General features: G+C 37.3%; 1 protein-coding gene across 1 annotated transcript in view; it reads right to left on the bottom strand.

Moving 5' to 3' along the window:
• The window catches only part of LOC126412661 (putative helicase MOV-10), a 305,211-nt gene that overhangs the window by 23,254 nt on the left and 266,975 nt on the right, over nucleotides 1–14,982 (bottom strand). The window contains exon 19 of the mRNA XM_050082363.1: nucleotides 8,539–8,746. Within this exon, the coding sequence (XP_049938320.1) occupies nucleotides 8,539–8,746 (208 nt within the window). The remainder of the gene's footprint in view (nucleotides 1–8,538; nucleotides 8,747–14,982) is intronic.

Raw genomic sequence — 14,982 nt, 5'->3', positions numbered from 1 at the left:
TGTGAGCTGTGCTTGTGTGAATGTGTGTTTTCTACTACTGACAAAGGATGCAGTGCAAAAGCTGAACATTTCTACCACTCTTTTTCATTGTGCTTGTCTGTGATTCAAGACCTCCCCTGTGAGATGAGCAGCAGACATATGTTCTGTACTGTTGAGACTCTAGGCTTTAGTAAGGCATGGCAATTACAGCCAAACTGCCAAGTCATGACAGACTTCATTTCGAGTTGTAAAGAACTACTAATCAGTATTTCAGCAGTTGCACAACTTGGACAAATTGAAAATACCAACGAATTAAGAAAAAGGGCCCTGGCATCAATGAGATGATATATGTTGATATACATTGTATATGAGATGATATATGTTGTATCTATTCAAATCACTTTTTTTGAAAATCACTACCTGTTGGGATTGGCCGAACAACCAGTATAAACACTGTGTGGGTGTTGCCAGATAACTGAAAAAAAAAAACAATTTTTTTGGTGATAACAAGAGCAGCATAACAGAGAAATGGTTCAACATGTTGTCCTATAGATGGCAGGCCACTGATAAATCTCAAGCTGGATCACTCAGTGTCAAACGGTATTAAACTTTATTATTTGGAACTTATGTTAGTTGGCTTGATGCCAATGGTCTTACCACTATTGAACACTGCCTTTCCCAATGCCCTTCAGACTCTAAACCCACAACCTCATTCCTCACACAACTCTATTCTAACCCACAATTACTTCTCCTCTGAAGGTAGGGTATACAAACAAATCTGTGGCATGGGCATGGGCACCCACATTGCACCCTCCTGTGCCAACCTGTTTATGGGCCATCCAGAGGAAATCTTCCTTGCTTCTCAAAATGCCAAACCCCTTTCTGGTTCAGGTTCAATGATGACATTTTCATGATCTGGACTCAGGACCAAGACACCCCATCTTCATTCCGTCATAGCCTCAACACCTTCTCTCCCATCTGCTTCATCTGGTCCTCCTCAAACAACTGAGCCATCTTTCTGGATGCTGACCCCCTTATCTCTGATAGCTCCATCTGCCACACCTCTGTCCACATTAAACCCAATAACCACCATCAGTGTCTGCATTTAGACAGCTGTCACCCCTTTCAAACCAAAAAAATCTCTCCCATATAGCCCAGCCACATGGGGATGGTGTTTGTGCAGTGACATGAACTCCCTTGCCCAGTACACTGAGGATCGCATCTAGGCCTTCACAGACAGGCACTATCCCCCGACTTAGTCCGCAAATAGATCTCCTGTGTCATTTCCCCCTCATACTCCCAATATTCCCACAACCTCTAAGAACCAAAGGAGTGCCCCTAAATCACCCAATACCAGCAGGGACTGGAACAACTGAACCACTTCCTTTGCCAGTGCTTTTGTTACCTATTGTCAGGCCCTGAAAAGAGGGACATCCAACCCACGATCCTTTGCAACCCTCCTAAACTGGTGTTCCATGGCCCACCCAACCTCCAGAACACTCCCAATCCCAACCTCTTGCCACAAGGATTAAGTCCCTGTCAAAGACCCTGGTCCAAGATCTGCCAAATCCACCCACTCAGCATTTCCTATTCCAGCCCTGTCACGTTTCTCCTATCCCATCAGGGGCCTGGCCCCCAGAGAAAGCACCCATGTCATATACCAGCTCTCCTGCAATAAATTACACAGGTTTTTAAATATTTGTATGACTATCAACCAGCTATCCACCAGGATGAATGGCCACTGCCAAACTGTGGTCAAGAGCAAAGTAGACCACCCTGTGACACAACTTGCAGATGTGTACAACATACTTGATTTCAGTGGCTGCTCCACCACCAGCTTTTCTGAACTGCACAGATGGCAATTATCCTTACAACACATTCTGCGCCACCATAATTATCCTGTACTCAATCTACAGCAACATGCTTATCCACACCCTACAACCAACAGTTTGCACCCCGTCTGTCCTATCACCTCCTCTCCATTCTCATCTCCCACACTCTTTGCTTGATGCCCTCTACCAATTCACCTGCCCGCCCATCTTTCCCTGCTCCTCTACTTTTTCATTTCGTTTTCCCCGCTTCCCTGCCCCACAATCTTCTGACGCAGTGTATGTTTGCATTCTAATCCCTTAATCCCTACACACTCCACCAGACAGTACTCCTCTCTCCCCCACCTGTACACTGCTATTCCTTCCCCTTCCCCGCCCCCTCCAGATTGCTGCTTCCATCCCACATGATAGTTTCATTATAGCCTGAGCTGCCGGAGTTGGCAGTCGTGTGTGCATGAAATATGCATTTCAACTGTGCCTGCCTGCAACTTAATGTATCGTCCTTATGGTCAGCAGCAATCTACCTTTTCCTGCATTTTTGATATTCATTAACAAAAATAATGGATCTATTCTGGCAGACACAAAAATATCAGTAACAAACACATATTCAACAATATTATTGTCTTTGTTCTCAGTTAAACTGCTGAAGAACTTTTAAAACTATTAGAAGTAATACATCCCATTCAAAATCTTCTAAACATTGTAACACTGCAGAAGTTATTTGTGCTATCTTAGACAAAAAGTTGAGATCTAATTACAATTAATCACAAAACATGGTTGTACTAAAAATAAGACAAAATGCAAATGAGGTATTTCAGCCAGAAATAAGTTGCATGATATTCTATATACTGGTTGACTTAGTTAAAGTATGAGTTCATTCACCACTTCAGTGATCTCTTCAACTCCTACCTTATAAAGCACTCAAAAGTAAGTGTTTCTTATTTATCTACACAAATAGTAGCAGTTTCCATATAAATGATCTATGCTATAGACTGCATCCCAGTTAAAACGATGTACCAACATTTTGGCCAATATTGCAAGTAACTTTCATCAGGGTATGTAACACTACTGGGACAAAGGATATTAAATGTACTGTCTTCACTCCTCCACCTATAAATTCTTTTACTTACAATGACAAAGATGCCAACTTTTAAGAAAGCCAATTAGTAATGTAAACAGATAGGGGCATGGAGCGTACTGTTAGGTAGGGTTTTGGAACATGTACTGTATTCGAACATTATGAAGTACCTCGAAGAAAACGATTTATTGACATGTAGTCAGCACAGATTAAAAAAATATTGTTCTTGCGAAACACAACTATCCCTTTATACTAATGAAGTAATGAGTGCTATTGACAGGGAACGTCAAATTGATTATATATTTTTAGATTTCCAGAAGGCTTTCGACACCAATCCTTGCAAGCGTCTTCTAACTAAACTGCGTGCCTATGGAATATTACCTCAGCTGTGTGACTGGATTTGATTTCCCGTCAGAAAGATTACAGTTCATAGTAATAGATGCAAATTCATCGAGTAAAACAGAAATAATATCCAGCGTTCCCCAACGAAGTGTTATAGGCCTTCTATTGTTCCTGATCTATATTAACGACAGAGGAGACAATCTCAGTCTTAGATTGTTTGCAGATGATGCTGTTATTTACTATCTTGTAAAGTCATCAAATGACCAAAACGAAATGCAAAATGATTATTCATTGGCAGAACAGTTAGAAGGTGCAACAGGTCTACTAAAGTGACTGCTTACAACACGCTTATCCGCCCTATTCTGGAGTATTGCTGTGCGGTGTGGGATCCGCATCAGATGGGACTGACGGATGACATAGAAAAAGTACAAAGAAGGGCAGCTTGTTTTGTGTTACTGCGAAGTAGGGAAGATAATGCCACAGGCATGATAAGTGAATTGGAGTGGCTATCATTGAAACAAAGATTTATAGATCCCCAGACTCCGATTTCACAACATTTTTGCTAAAGCTAGAGGAGGTTCTTGGTTCACTTTATAGGAAATACAAAAAGTTAGTTATATGTGGTGACTTCAATATTAATTGTATAAGTGATTGTGCAAGGAAAAGGATGCTGGTAGACCTCCTTAATTCATATAATCTTATGCAAACCGTATTCTTTCCAACGAGAGTGCAAGGGAACAGTAGAACAACCATAGACAATATTTTTGTTCATTCGTCATTATTAGAAGGGCATTCTGTTAGCAAAAAGGCGAATGGCCTTTCAGATCATGATGCACAAATTTTAAGTCTAAAAGTTTTTTGTGCTGCAACACATGTTAAATATAGTTACCAACGTTTTAGGAAAGCTGATCCAGTTGCTGTACAGACTTTTGTAAACCTTATCAAGGAACAAGATTGGCAAGATGTTTATAGTGCTGATACAGTAGACGATAAATATAATGCTTTCCTCAAGACTTTTCTCGTGCTCTTTGAAAGTTGCTTTCCGTTAGAACGTTCAAAACAGGGTACTAGCACAAACAGGCAGCCTGGGTGGCTGACTAAAGGGATAAGAATATCTTGTAGAACAAAGTGGCAATTATATCAAAACGTTAGAATCAGTCAAAATCTAAATGCAGCAGCCCATTACAAACAGTATTGTAAGGTGCTTAAAAAAGTTATTAGGAAGGCAAAAAGTATGTGGTATGCAGATAGAATAGCTAAGTCTCAGAATAAAATTAAAACCATATGGTCAGTCGTAAAGGAAGTGGCTGGTCTACAGAGACAGGTCGAGAATATAGAATCAGTGCGTAGTGGGGATGTCCGTGTTACTGATAAGTCGCATATATGTACAATACTTAATAATCACTTTCTGAATATAGCAGGTGAACTAAATAGAAACCTAGTCCCAACAGGGAATCATATAGCGCTCTTAGAAAAAAGTGTTCCGAGACTGTTACCTGAAATGCTCCTCCATGATACTGACAAGAGGGAGATTGAGTTAATAATTAAATCACTAAAGACCAAGAACTCTCATGGATATGACGGGGTATCTAGCAGAATACTGAAGTATTGTTCCACGTATGTTAGCTCAGTACTTAGCCATATCTGTAACTTTTCCTTTAGGAGTGGTCGGTTTCCTGACCGATTAAAGTACTCGGTAGTGAAGCCACTTTATAAAAAGGGAGACAGGGATAATGTTGACAATTATAGACCTATTTTTATGCCATCAGTGTTTGCTAAAGTTATTGAGAGGGTTGTATATACAAGGTTACTGCAGCATTTAAATTCACATAATTTGCTGTCAAATGTACAGTTTGGTTTTAGAAACGGTTTAACAACTGAAAATGCTATAGTCTCTTTTCTCTGTGAGGTTTTGGATGGATTAAATAAAAGGTTGCGAACGTTAGGTGTTTTCTTTGATTTAACGAAGGCTTTTGACTGTGTTGACCACAAAATATTACTGCAGAAGTTGGAACATTATGGAGTAAGGGGAGTAGCTTACAATTGGTTCGCCTCCTACTTTAAGAACAGAAAGCAGAAGGTAATCCTCCGCAATATTGAGAGTGGTAATGATGTTCAGTCCCAATGGGGCACTGTTAAATGGGGCGTTCCCCAAGGGTCGGTGCTGGGGCCACTGCTGTTCCTTATTTATGTAAATGATATGCCTTCTAGTATTACAGGTGATTCAAAAATATTTCTGTTTGCTGATGACACCACCTTGGTAGTGAAGGATCTTGTGTGTAATATTGAAACATTATCAAATAATGTAGTTCATGATATAAGTTCGTGGCTTGTGGAAAATAATTTGATGCTAAATCACAGTAAGACTCAGTTTTTACAGTTTCTAACCCACAATTCAACAAGAACTGACATTTTAATCAGACAGGATGGGCATGTTATAAGCGAGACGGAACAGTTCAAGTTCCTAGGCGTACAGATAGATAGTAAGCTGTTGTGGAAAGCCCATGTTCAGGATCTTGTTCAGAAACTAAATGCCGCTTTATTTACCATTAGAACAGTATCTGAAATAAGTGACATTTCAACACGAAAAGTAGTATACTTCGCATATTTTCATACGCTTATGTCATATGGTATTATTTTTTGGGGTAATTCTTCTGATTCAAAAAGGGTATTTTTGGCTCAAAAACGGGCTGTTCGAGCTATGTATGGTGTAAGTTCGAAAACCTCTTGTCGACCCCTATTCAATAGTCTGGGAATTTTGACATTGCCCTCACAGTATGTATTTTCTTTAATGTCGTTTGTTGTTAGCAATATTAGCTTATTCCCAAGAGTTAGCAGCTTTCACTCAGTTAATACTCGGCAGAAATCAAATCTGCATGTGGAATGCACTTCCTTCACTCTTGTGCAGAAAGGAGTGCAGTATTCTGCTGCATCCATTTTCAATAAGCTACCACAAGAACTCAAAAATCTTAGCAGTAGCCCAAACACTTTTAAGTCTAAACTGAAGAGTTTCCTCATGGTTCACTCCTTCTATTCTGTTGAGGAGCTCCTGGAAGAGATACAAAATTAAGCAAATTCCAGTGTACATTTTTGATTTTCTTTATTTAAACTAACGACTTGTCGCCTGAATATGTTTCTTATATTTCATTTTATCTGTTTCTACAATCGTGTTATAATTTCATGTATTGACTCGTTCCATGACCATGGAGACTTCTCCTAAATGTGGTCCCACGGAACAATAAATAAATAAATAAAAAAAAATAAAAGGTGTTTTTCATTGCAACGGGATCTTCTAATGAAATTTCAATTACCAATTTTCTCCTCCAATTGTGAAAACATTCTGCTGGCACCCACGTACATAGGGAGAATTGATCATCATGATAAAATAAGAGAGATAAGGGCTCACACAGAAAAATTTAAGTGCTTGTTTTTCCAGCTCACCGTTCAAGAGTGGAGCGGTAAAGCAACAGCTTGAAGGTGGCTCATTGAACCCTCTGCCAGGTACTTTATAGTGAATAGCAGAGTAATCACGTAGATGTAAATGCAAATATGTTGATGCGCTGCTAAATCATACATTAGCAATTCTGAAGGAATTTTCCTCATCAAGTGTTTGTAACAATTGCCTCTTTCACCACGTGCAATGGAAAAATCCCTGCTATACACACAACAAAACACATGTGAATCAGATTTGGGGGAGCACAATAAACAGAGACATGCTTTAGAGTATTCCTCCCTAAATTTCTGAACAATTCTTGGTTTCTTAACAGTGCCACTAGTCCCAGTACCGTCACCACATACATTTTGCTACACCAGAAATTGTTTATTTCAAAACCTTTTGAACATATTTCTTTGACACACACTTAGTACACACTAGAAGAGCATTCTATGTTAATTTGTATATGATAAATGCAATAAACGCTTGTTAATATGTCACATCACATGCATACACATTATTCATTAAACAGAGCTCGACTCCAATTTGTCGTTTTGCTTTTGTTGATGTTCATCTTATATCCTCCTTTCAAGACACTATCCATTCCGTTCAACTGCTCTTCCAAGTTCTTTGCTGTCTCTGACAGAATTAAAATGTCATCGGCGAACCTCAAAGTTTTTATTTCTCCTCCATGGATTTTAATACCTACTCCAAATTTTTCTTTTGTTTCCTTCACTGCTTGCTCAATATACAGATTGTAAGGAAATAAAACTCACAAGAATTCAGGCACAATGCACTCACAAAAGAAACTTGCCAATAATGCACTACATCACACAAACCCCATCAGCAAGCAAGGAAATTCTCAGCAGCTAAAGACAATGGGGCATGTCTTGCCAACTTTCCTCTAATCATTCGTGTCACTCTCATTAGGTGTTGGCACTTATGTTATGGTATTCTAGTGTACTATAACAAGATATTTAAAAATTTAGAATGCCTCTCCAACAGCTGATAGATTTGTCAATACCTTCCAAAACAATACTATTATATATTGATTAATGACACATCAAAGCATAATAAAGATATACAGAGACAGGGATTCGATAGTGAAGGTTCAGCCACTTGTGGATTCCCTTTCATTGTAAGAAAATCATGTGGAAGTTGGTAGAACATGCTTAGGCCGAAAAAATGGACCCTTTGGGAGGCCCTGAAGACTGAAGACCTGTACCCCACAGAAACCATGCCTGCAAAACACTGCTACACTCAAAAAACCAACAGCAGCGATCCAAATTAGGTGGAGCCTTAAAGCTAGTTACTGTCTGTTCAAAAAATAAGACTCAATATCAACAGTTACAAAAATGTTGACTGTCAGTATTTAAATCCATGTCGAAGTATTCAAAATGCTGATAACATTCTGTAATTCATTATCATAAATATATTTAAATATATATTTTTTGTCAGCTCTGCCTCAGAGTCCTTAACTAAGAGCCATGCATGGTCATAAATGATATTATCAGCAAGCTATCTGCATACTCATGACACCAATGGTATATATATATATATATAAGTCTAGTGGAAATGACAGCATCATCTACAGAGGACTGGACTTCTGCGCACCAGATCCATAAAAGGTTCTTGCACCAAAAGCACAACAAACCTGACAAAATATTGGGGCATATTTTGGAACAAAATATTATTATTATTAAAATTTACTTAAGTCAGAATCCTCCTCTGCAAAGTGAACATTTTATTAACCACAATACTACACCATCATTGTAAAAAATAAAAAAAATAAAACACACACACACACACACACACAATGGCCTCAGTCTTAAATGACTGCTTCAAAAAAAATTTAGAGTACAGTTTAGTTTTCTTACCCAAACTGAGACCTGCGAAATTGAAGTTGAAGTCATCATCAATACTGGGAATGTGGTCCACTTGCAGCTGTAATTTACACCCTGCGCAAGCACCATTTTTATGGCAAAATTCAATAAGTTTCCTCCAACACTTATCATGTTGAAGTACATCAGGATTTCCGATAACAATTAGCAGAGCTTTTGGACGAGTCACAGCCACATTGAATCTCTGTAATTAAACAGTTTCTTGTTAGTACCTATCTTTTATTGCCATCATAATCATTTGTTCATACAAATTCAATGTGCTATGCACAATACCTGCTAGAGGAAATTACAAATAATTTTTGGCCATCACTTTTTTGTCTAATGCATCAGTAAATATTATAATGAAGCTCTCATTAAACATGGCCATTATATAGTGTTGAAAAATAAAAACAGTAACAGTTTATACTAAATCTGACTAAAAACGAGACACATGATTAAACAAATAAACTGTTGGAGTAACATTTCTATTACTTTAACTGAATTTTACACCAGTGCTTGGCAGAACTTGATAATATTAGATAGGAAAATATTTCCTAATGTTCTGCAAAATTATATGTATTTGGTCATGAACTGGCTCTTTCTATTACTTTTTCTTAACAACTGATTTTTGTCAACTTACTAGGTATAGCTCTGCCCTTTTGTACATTACATTAGTCGTATTCAACAGATCCACAGAAAGTGGTTTCTGGATGTGGAAAAGAAGTTAAGGATGTGCATTTAATTTAATTGCATGAAATTACATTACATTGCTATATTACAGTGTTAATTCTAACTACGAATTAACCAAAAACATAAAACTGAAGAGTTTTTATGAAGCTATTCTTCAACAGAATAGAATGAGATGCCCAAAAGTGCTGAAATTCAATCTTACACTTCACTACATTATCTAAGTGACATTTAATGTGCTCTCCTAGGTTGTCTGATATTAGTACACCTTGATATCTTTGTAGAGTTGTTTTTGGTCCTAGTGTTACACTCTACATCTACATCTATATTCTGCAACCCACTGTGAAATGCAGGGCAGAGAGTACGTCCCATAATACCTGTTATCACGGCTTTTTCCCATTCCATTCACATATGGACTGCACGAAGATTGATTGCTTAAATGCCTCTGTGCATCCTGCAATTAGTTTAATCTTGTCATCGCAATCTTATCGGAAAGATATACAGGAGTCAGTAATATATTCCATGATACATCACTGAAAGTGTGCCTGCTTAGCTGGGTGGTAACATGTTTGCCTACCATGCAGCAGGCCCGGGTTCAATTCCTGGCGAGGTTGGGGAGTTTACCTGATCGTGGACTGGGTATTGTGTTGTCATCATCCTTCATCATCATCACTGGCATGCAAGTTGCACACTTGCAACTCGGCGGCCTAACTTCCCAGAATTGAGCCTCCCGGTCAACAATGCCACATGATCATTTCACTTTCTTACAAAATTTGAGGTGGTTTTAGAAACTTTGTAAGTAGGTTTTCACAGGTTTTCATACTTTCCATTATTCTTTGTGAAAAGATAAATTACATAAAGACAAAGAAGAGTAATGAATATATGCACCGTGAAGTAGTTGTCAAAATATCAAGTTTTTTGATGAGGTCTCTGCATTATGTTCTTGAATTAAAATGAGATATAATTCTTTCAGCATGCTTCTATGTTCTGAAAATTTATCCCTGTATCTTGAATTTACTCGGTAAAAGTTTTCATAACTCATTAGTGAATAGAAATATGTAGAATAAACTAGTTTCTTCATTTTTAAGTTGCCTTCAGCAGTAATCATGCACACCGCAAACATAAATGAACCAAGATGCTTTATTAATTCTAGGCAGTGGATTTTCCAACTGAGGTTGTGATCTATCTGTAGTCCAAAAAATATCACATTTTCCACTTCTTGTATTTCATTGCTTGAGAAACAAAGATTTATTCAGTGTTCTAAATCAACCAGTTACTCATGGCAACACAAACACAGCAACTCACCTAAGAACTCCAGAGAAAGAAAAACCTCCATAGCAACACAGATATGATCATACATAAAGTAAAAAACAAAACAGTAATTTATACAACCTTCGATATTCTCCCACAATGCTCATATTTTATAATTGAAACAAATATTTAACTCAAGGCCATTTAATCTAAGTATTAATTGTTGATAATATCTTGAAAAATTTAGAGAGCTGCATTTTCCTTTCTGTTTATATAACAATCATCAATAATTCCCTTGCTCACACACTTTCTGACAGAACTGTATTTAATATTAATGTGTTTCATTATCTGATGCTCCCACCTTCCACACAAATGAGTACCAGAATCGCTGTCTTCAAGAAATCTTATTGGGTAGTTGACCTTAAGACCCATGACAGTCAACAGTTTAATTAACCAAACAATGAACTGCAGTTGTGGCCAAGGCTACATACTCAGCTTCAGTTGAAAATAAGGAAACATAGCTTTGACATTTGTCATTCAACAAACAGTATTTCCATGCACTTGCCAACGGAATCCTGATGTAGACTCCCTATCTTTTCCTCTGCCAAAATCTGTATCTGTCTAGCTCCTCTTCCATGGTGCAGACCAAAATTCAACAACCCTTTGATATTCTTAGCTATCTTTTTTAAGTTCCTTGCAATGACAGTCCATTGGTTTGCTTTCATATCAGATGAAATAATTTACTGCCATTCAAGTCTGGTCTTGTCACAAGCATAGCACACATCAAACAATGTATCAACTGATGAAATGGTTTGGATTCACCTGTGTAATCTTGATTACTTTTCAGCTCTGGTTTATTTTCCTTTATGGGTTTGGTCTCCACTGGTGTCTTAAATGGGCTACAATTGTTTCATGTTGAAGCATTTGAGTACATAGTTTTTGTAAGTATGTGGGTTGACTCATAATCATTCCATCATCTGACCTTTTGAAACCAAGGCCAAGAAATGATTTAAGTTCTCCCATATCACACACGAAAAATTGATTTTCCAAAGCCCTTGTAATCTTGCTGATCTTATCAGAGTTACTTGCAGCAATTATAATATCATCTACATATAATAAAAGATACACTCTACTATCTTCCTAATTGCCCACATACCGACATCTGTAACATTTGACTGCATACCGACATCTGTAACATTTGACTGCTTAAGTCCAATACTTTTGAAAAAGCTATCAAATTTTGCATTCCACATAAGAGGATCCTGTTTCAATCCATACAAGGCCTTTTTTTAAATTGATTCTTTGGACATGTGACACCTTGAGGGATCTTCAATTAGTTCCCTATGTATAAAAGTATTTTGACATTCATTTGGCATGTATACAGATCCCGTTCAATGAGGATTAACATTGGTGTTTTCAACATAGCCAAACATGCAACAGGCGCTTATATTTCACCATAATAATAAACCTTCTTCTGAACACAGCCTTTGGTTACAAGCCTCACCTTATTCTTTCAGTTCCTTTATCTTGATGTTTAATTTTGAAGACACACTTGTTGTCAATTGATCTCTCCTCTGGACAGCACAATGTTACAGCCATGTCTCGCTAAGTTCCAGTGACATTATTTCTTTACTGGTTGCTCCATGCCATTTATGTTCATCATGTATCCTTTGTGTATCTCCATAAGATTCAGGGACATCATCAAAAAATGATTCAGTATGCAATGTCAGTACTCCATGACTGTAAAATCATGCAGGCATCCTTTGTTCCTTGTTGCATTGCTTTTTCTGGCATTGTGACCAATTCTCTTGAATTTTCTCTCTTCTTTCCTTCTTTCTTGTTTGTTTTCACGTATCTTGTATTCTTCCATTCTGTTTTCATCTGTCTGGTATTCAAATTCATTTGTCACATTTACTTCTTCTCCTGAAAGCCAGTGTTTACTAGTTGTCTCATGAAAGTAAATTCACCAAAAATTGCTTCCTTTTCTAAAATTACTTTCTTCAGCTCTTGGACACTAAAATCTGTATCCATGTGGGTAATATCCAATAAAAATTCATCTAAGTGAATGATAATTAAACTTTATAGCTCCACATTCCTTTGGAATGTTTAAAAAGGTTACACAACCAAAAACATCCATCTTCTTCAAGTTTTGTTTTCTTCCATACCATAGAGCTGCTGCTATTTTTTCTTCCAAGGCTATAGTTGGACTCCTATTTGTAAATAAACTGCAGTCAACACTGCTTCTGTACAGAAACTCTTGTTAAGTTTTGATATGAGAAGCTTTGTCCTAAACAATACTATTTAGCCTTTCATAAATCCCACTCTGCTGTGGTGTTGTAACGGTACTTTGACTACCGCGCCTCCACCAGTACAAAGATATGATTTACGATAGCGCCTGCAGAAGAGCGCTGCGCCAGCCATTAGATTTTTTTAAAGTAATTTTGATCTTTTTTGTTTTAACAACTACTTAATTACTCCCTTGTCTTCATACGTTCGAGACGTGTATTTTTCGGCACTGTGTTAAATATGCTTTTAAGTGGAAGGTAAAACTATATTACGAAATGAAGTTATTTTAGTAGTGATTAGAAATGGTTATCGCCAAATTTATAAATTAATCCTGACAGTGACAACTTAAAGAAATTTTCATCAGATGGAGAACAAGGGGACCAGCAAACAATGAGAAAAAGGACATCCTACAAGAAAATTAAGAAGTATTCCAGACGCAGCCACGAAGACTATATTATAATAAATATTATGTTTCTAACAGAATTATAAGGTAGATTTCAACTTATTTCTGATGCTATTTCCTTACAGTAGCTTTTTGTAGTGTTGCCGACCCGGTCTGCCATGACGGTAAAATTACAGCACTATCTCAATCAGTAATACGAAGTCCGCCTTATCCGTAACTTATTCCATCAAAATTCAAAACCCAATCAGATTTTCTATTTTGTATTTTCACAGCAGAACCCCGAGGATAGGAAACACTACAATTGGCGTCCTGGTGACAGGACTTACAATCTTCGGATTTGATACAAATGCAACTATTATAAATTTTAGACATTTTATCTAATTTTAATAGCATCAGAAAATGAATTTGGACTAATTCTCATTCATTTCAATTGTAACATTATGTGCATGAAATTTACAACAATATTGTTTACCCTGTTACTAATTTGTGTTAATTTTCATTTTATTGCTGAGGAAATTAATTTGTTAAAAAGGAAAAGGATAACATTCCATAAAATAATTTGCATGGACACGAAAGAAAAAATTTTGGATTGAAAACTGTATATCTGACGCTACATTTGCAACATAAGACTGAAGAACAAAAAAAATTGGTGAGTACAGAAATTTACATTTTTTCCAGTTTGAAGCAGCCATCTGTACTTCCTTTATTCAGATCCATTTATTTCGAAATTATTTTCCCAAATTGTAGTTAAAATTGATTTACTATTATTGCAAATGATAAGTGAAGAGCATATTCACAGTCATTTATTGGTGAAAGGGAAATTTCAGTACCAGTTTAATAATTCAATTTCTGATTAAAAATCATATAGAAATATCCATTTCCACAAGAGAAATTTCAGATTTCAACATATCATATTTTAAAATTCTTTTTGCCATTGGAAAATTTTATCTGCAATTAATTACAAAAATTGCAAGACGGATGCTAGACGCGTAGAAATTGTTTCCGCGGACAAGCTTAGTGAAAGTGACACATTGCAAAACATGTCCGACAGTCAAATGAATATTGAACTTAATAGTGAGGATGTTCAAGACATAAGTTTACCGGATTGATTAAGACAACAACCCCTAAATTTAAACAGATATACAGGCGAATGGAGAGTGAGTACTACACGACAAAACGCGACACTGACAATGACAAATTCAGAACCAGACATTAATCAGACACGAAAAAATGACGAAACTAAGGCACAGGACTCTGACATGCTCAACCAGATTCTGAAGTTGCCTTTACAAATGTCTGCTTGTGTCTGTGTATGTGCGGATGGATATGTGTGTGTGTGCGAGTGTATACCTGTCCTTTTTTCCCCCTAAGGTAAGTCTTTCCGCTCCCGGGATTGGAATGACTCCTTACCCTCTCCCTTAAAACCCACATCCTTTCGTCTTCCGCTCTCCTTCCCTCTTTCCTGACGAAGCAACCGTTGGTTGCAAAAGCTTGAATTTTGTGTGTATGTTTGTGTTTGTTTGTGTGTCTATCGACCTGACAGTACTTTCGTTTGGTAAGTCAAATCCTCTTCGTTTTTAGATATATTTTTCCCACGTGGAATGTTTCCCTCGCTCGCTTGTGGAGCGTGTCAGTACAGGAGGCATTGTAACGGTACTTTGACTACTGCGTCTCCGCCAGTACAAAGATATGATTTACGATTGCACATGCAGAAGAGCACTGCGCCAGCGATTAGATCTTTTAAAAGTAATTTTGATCTTTTTTGTTTTAACAACTAGTTAATTACTCCCTTGTTGCCATACGTTCAAGACGTG

Source organism: Schistocerca serialis, chromosome 7 (assembly GCF_023864345.2).
Source record: "Schistocerca serialis cubense isolate TAMUIC-IGC-003099 chromosome 7, iqSchSeri2.2, whole genome shotgun sequence".
NCBI lineage: Eukaryota > Metazoa > Arthropoda > Insecta > Orthoptera > Acrididae > Schistocerca > Schistocerca serialis.
Note: the sequence above shows the minus strand (reverse complement) of the source record. Positions and strands in the feature narration are given on the sequence as shown.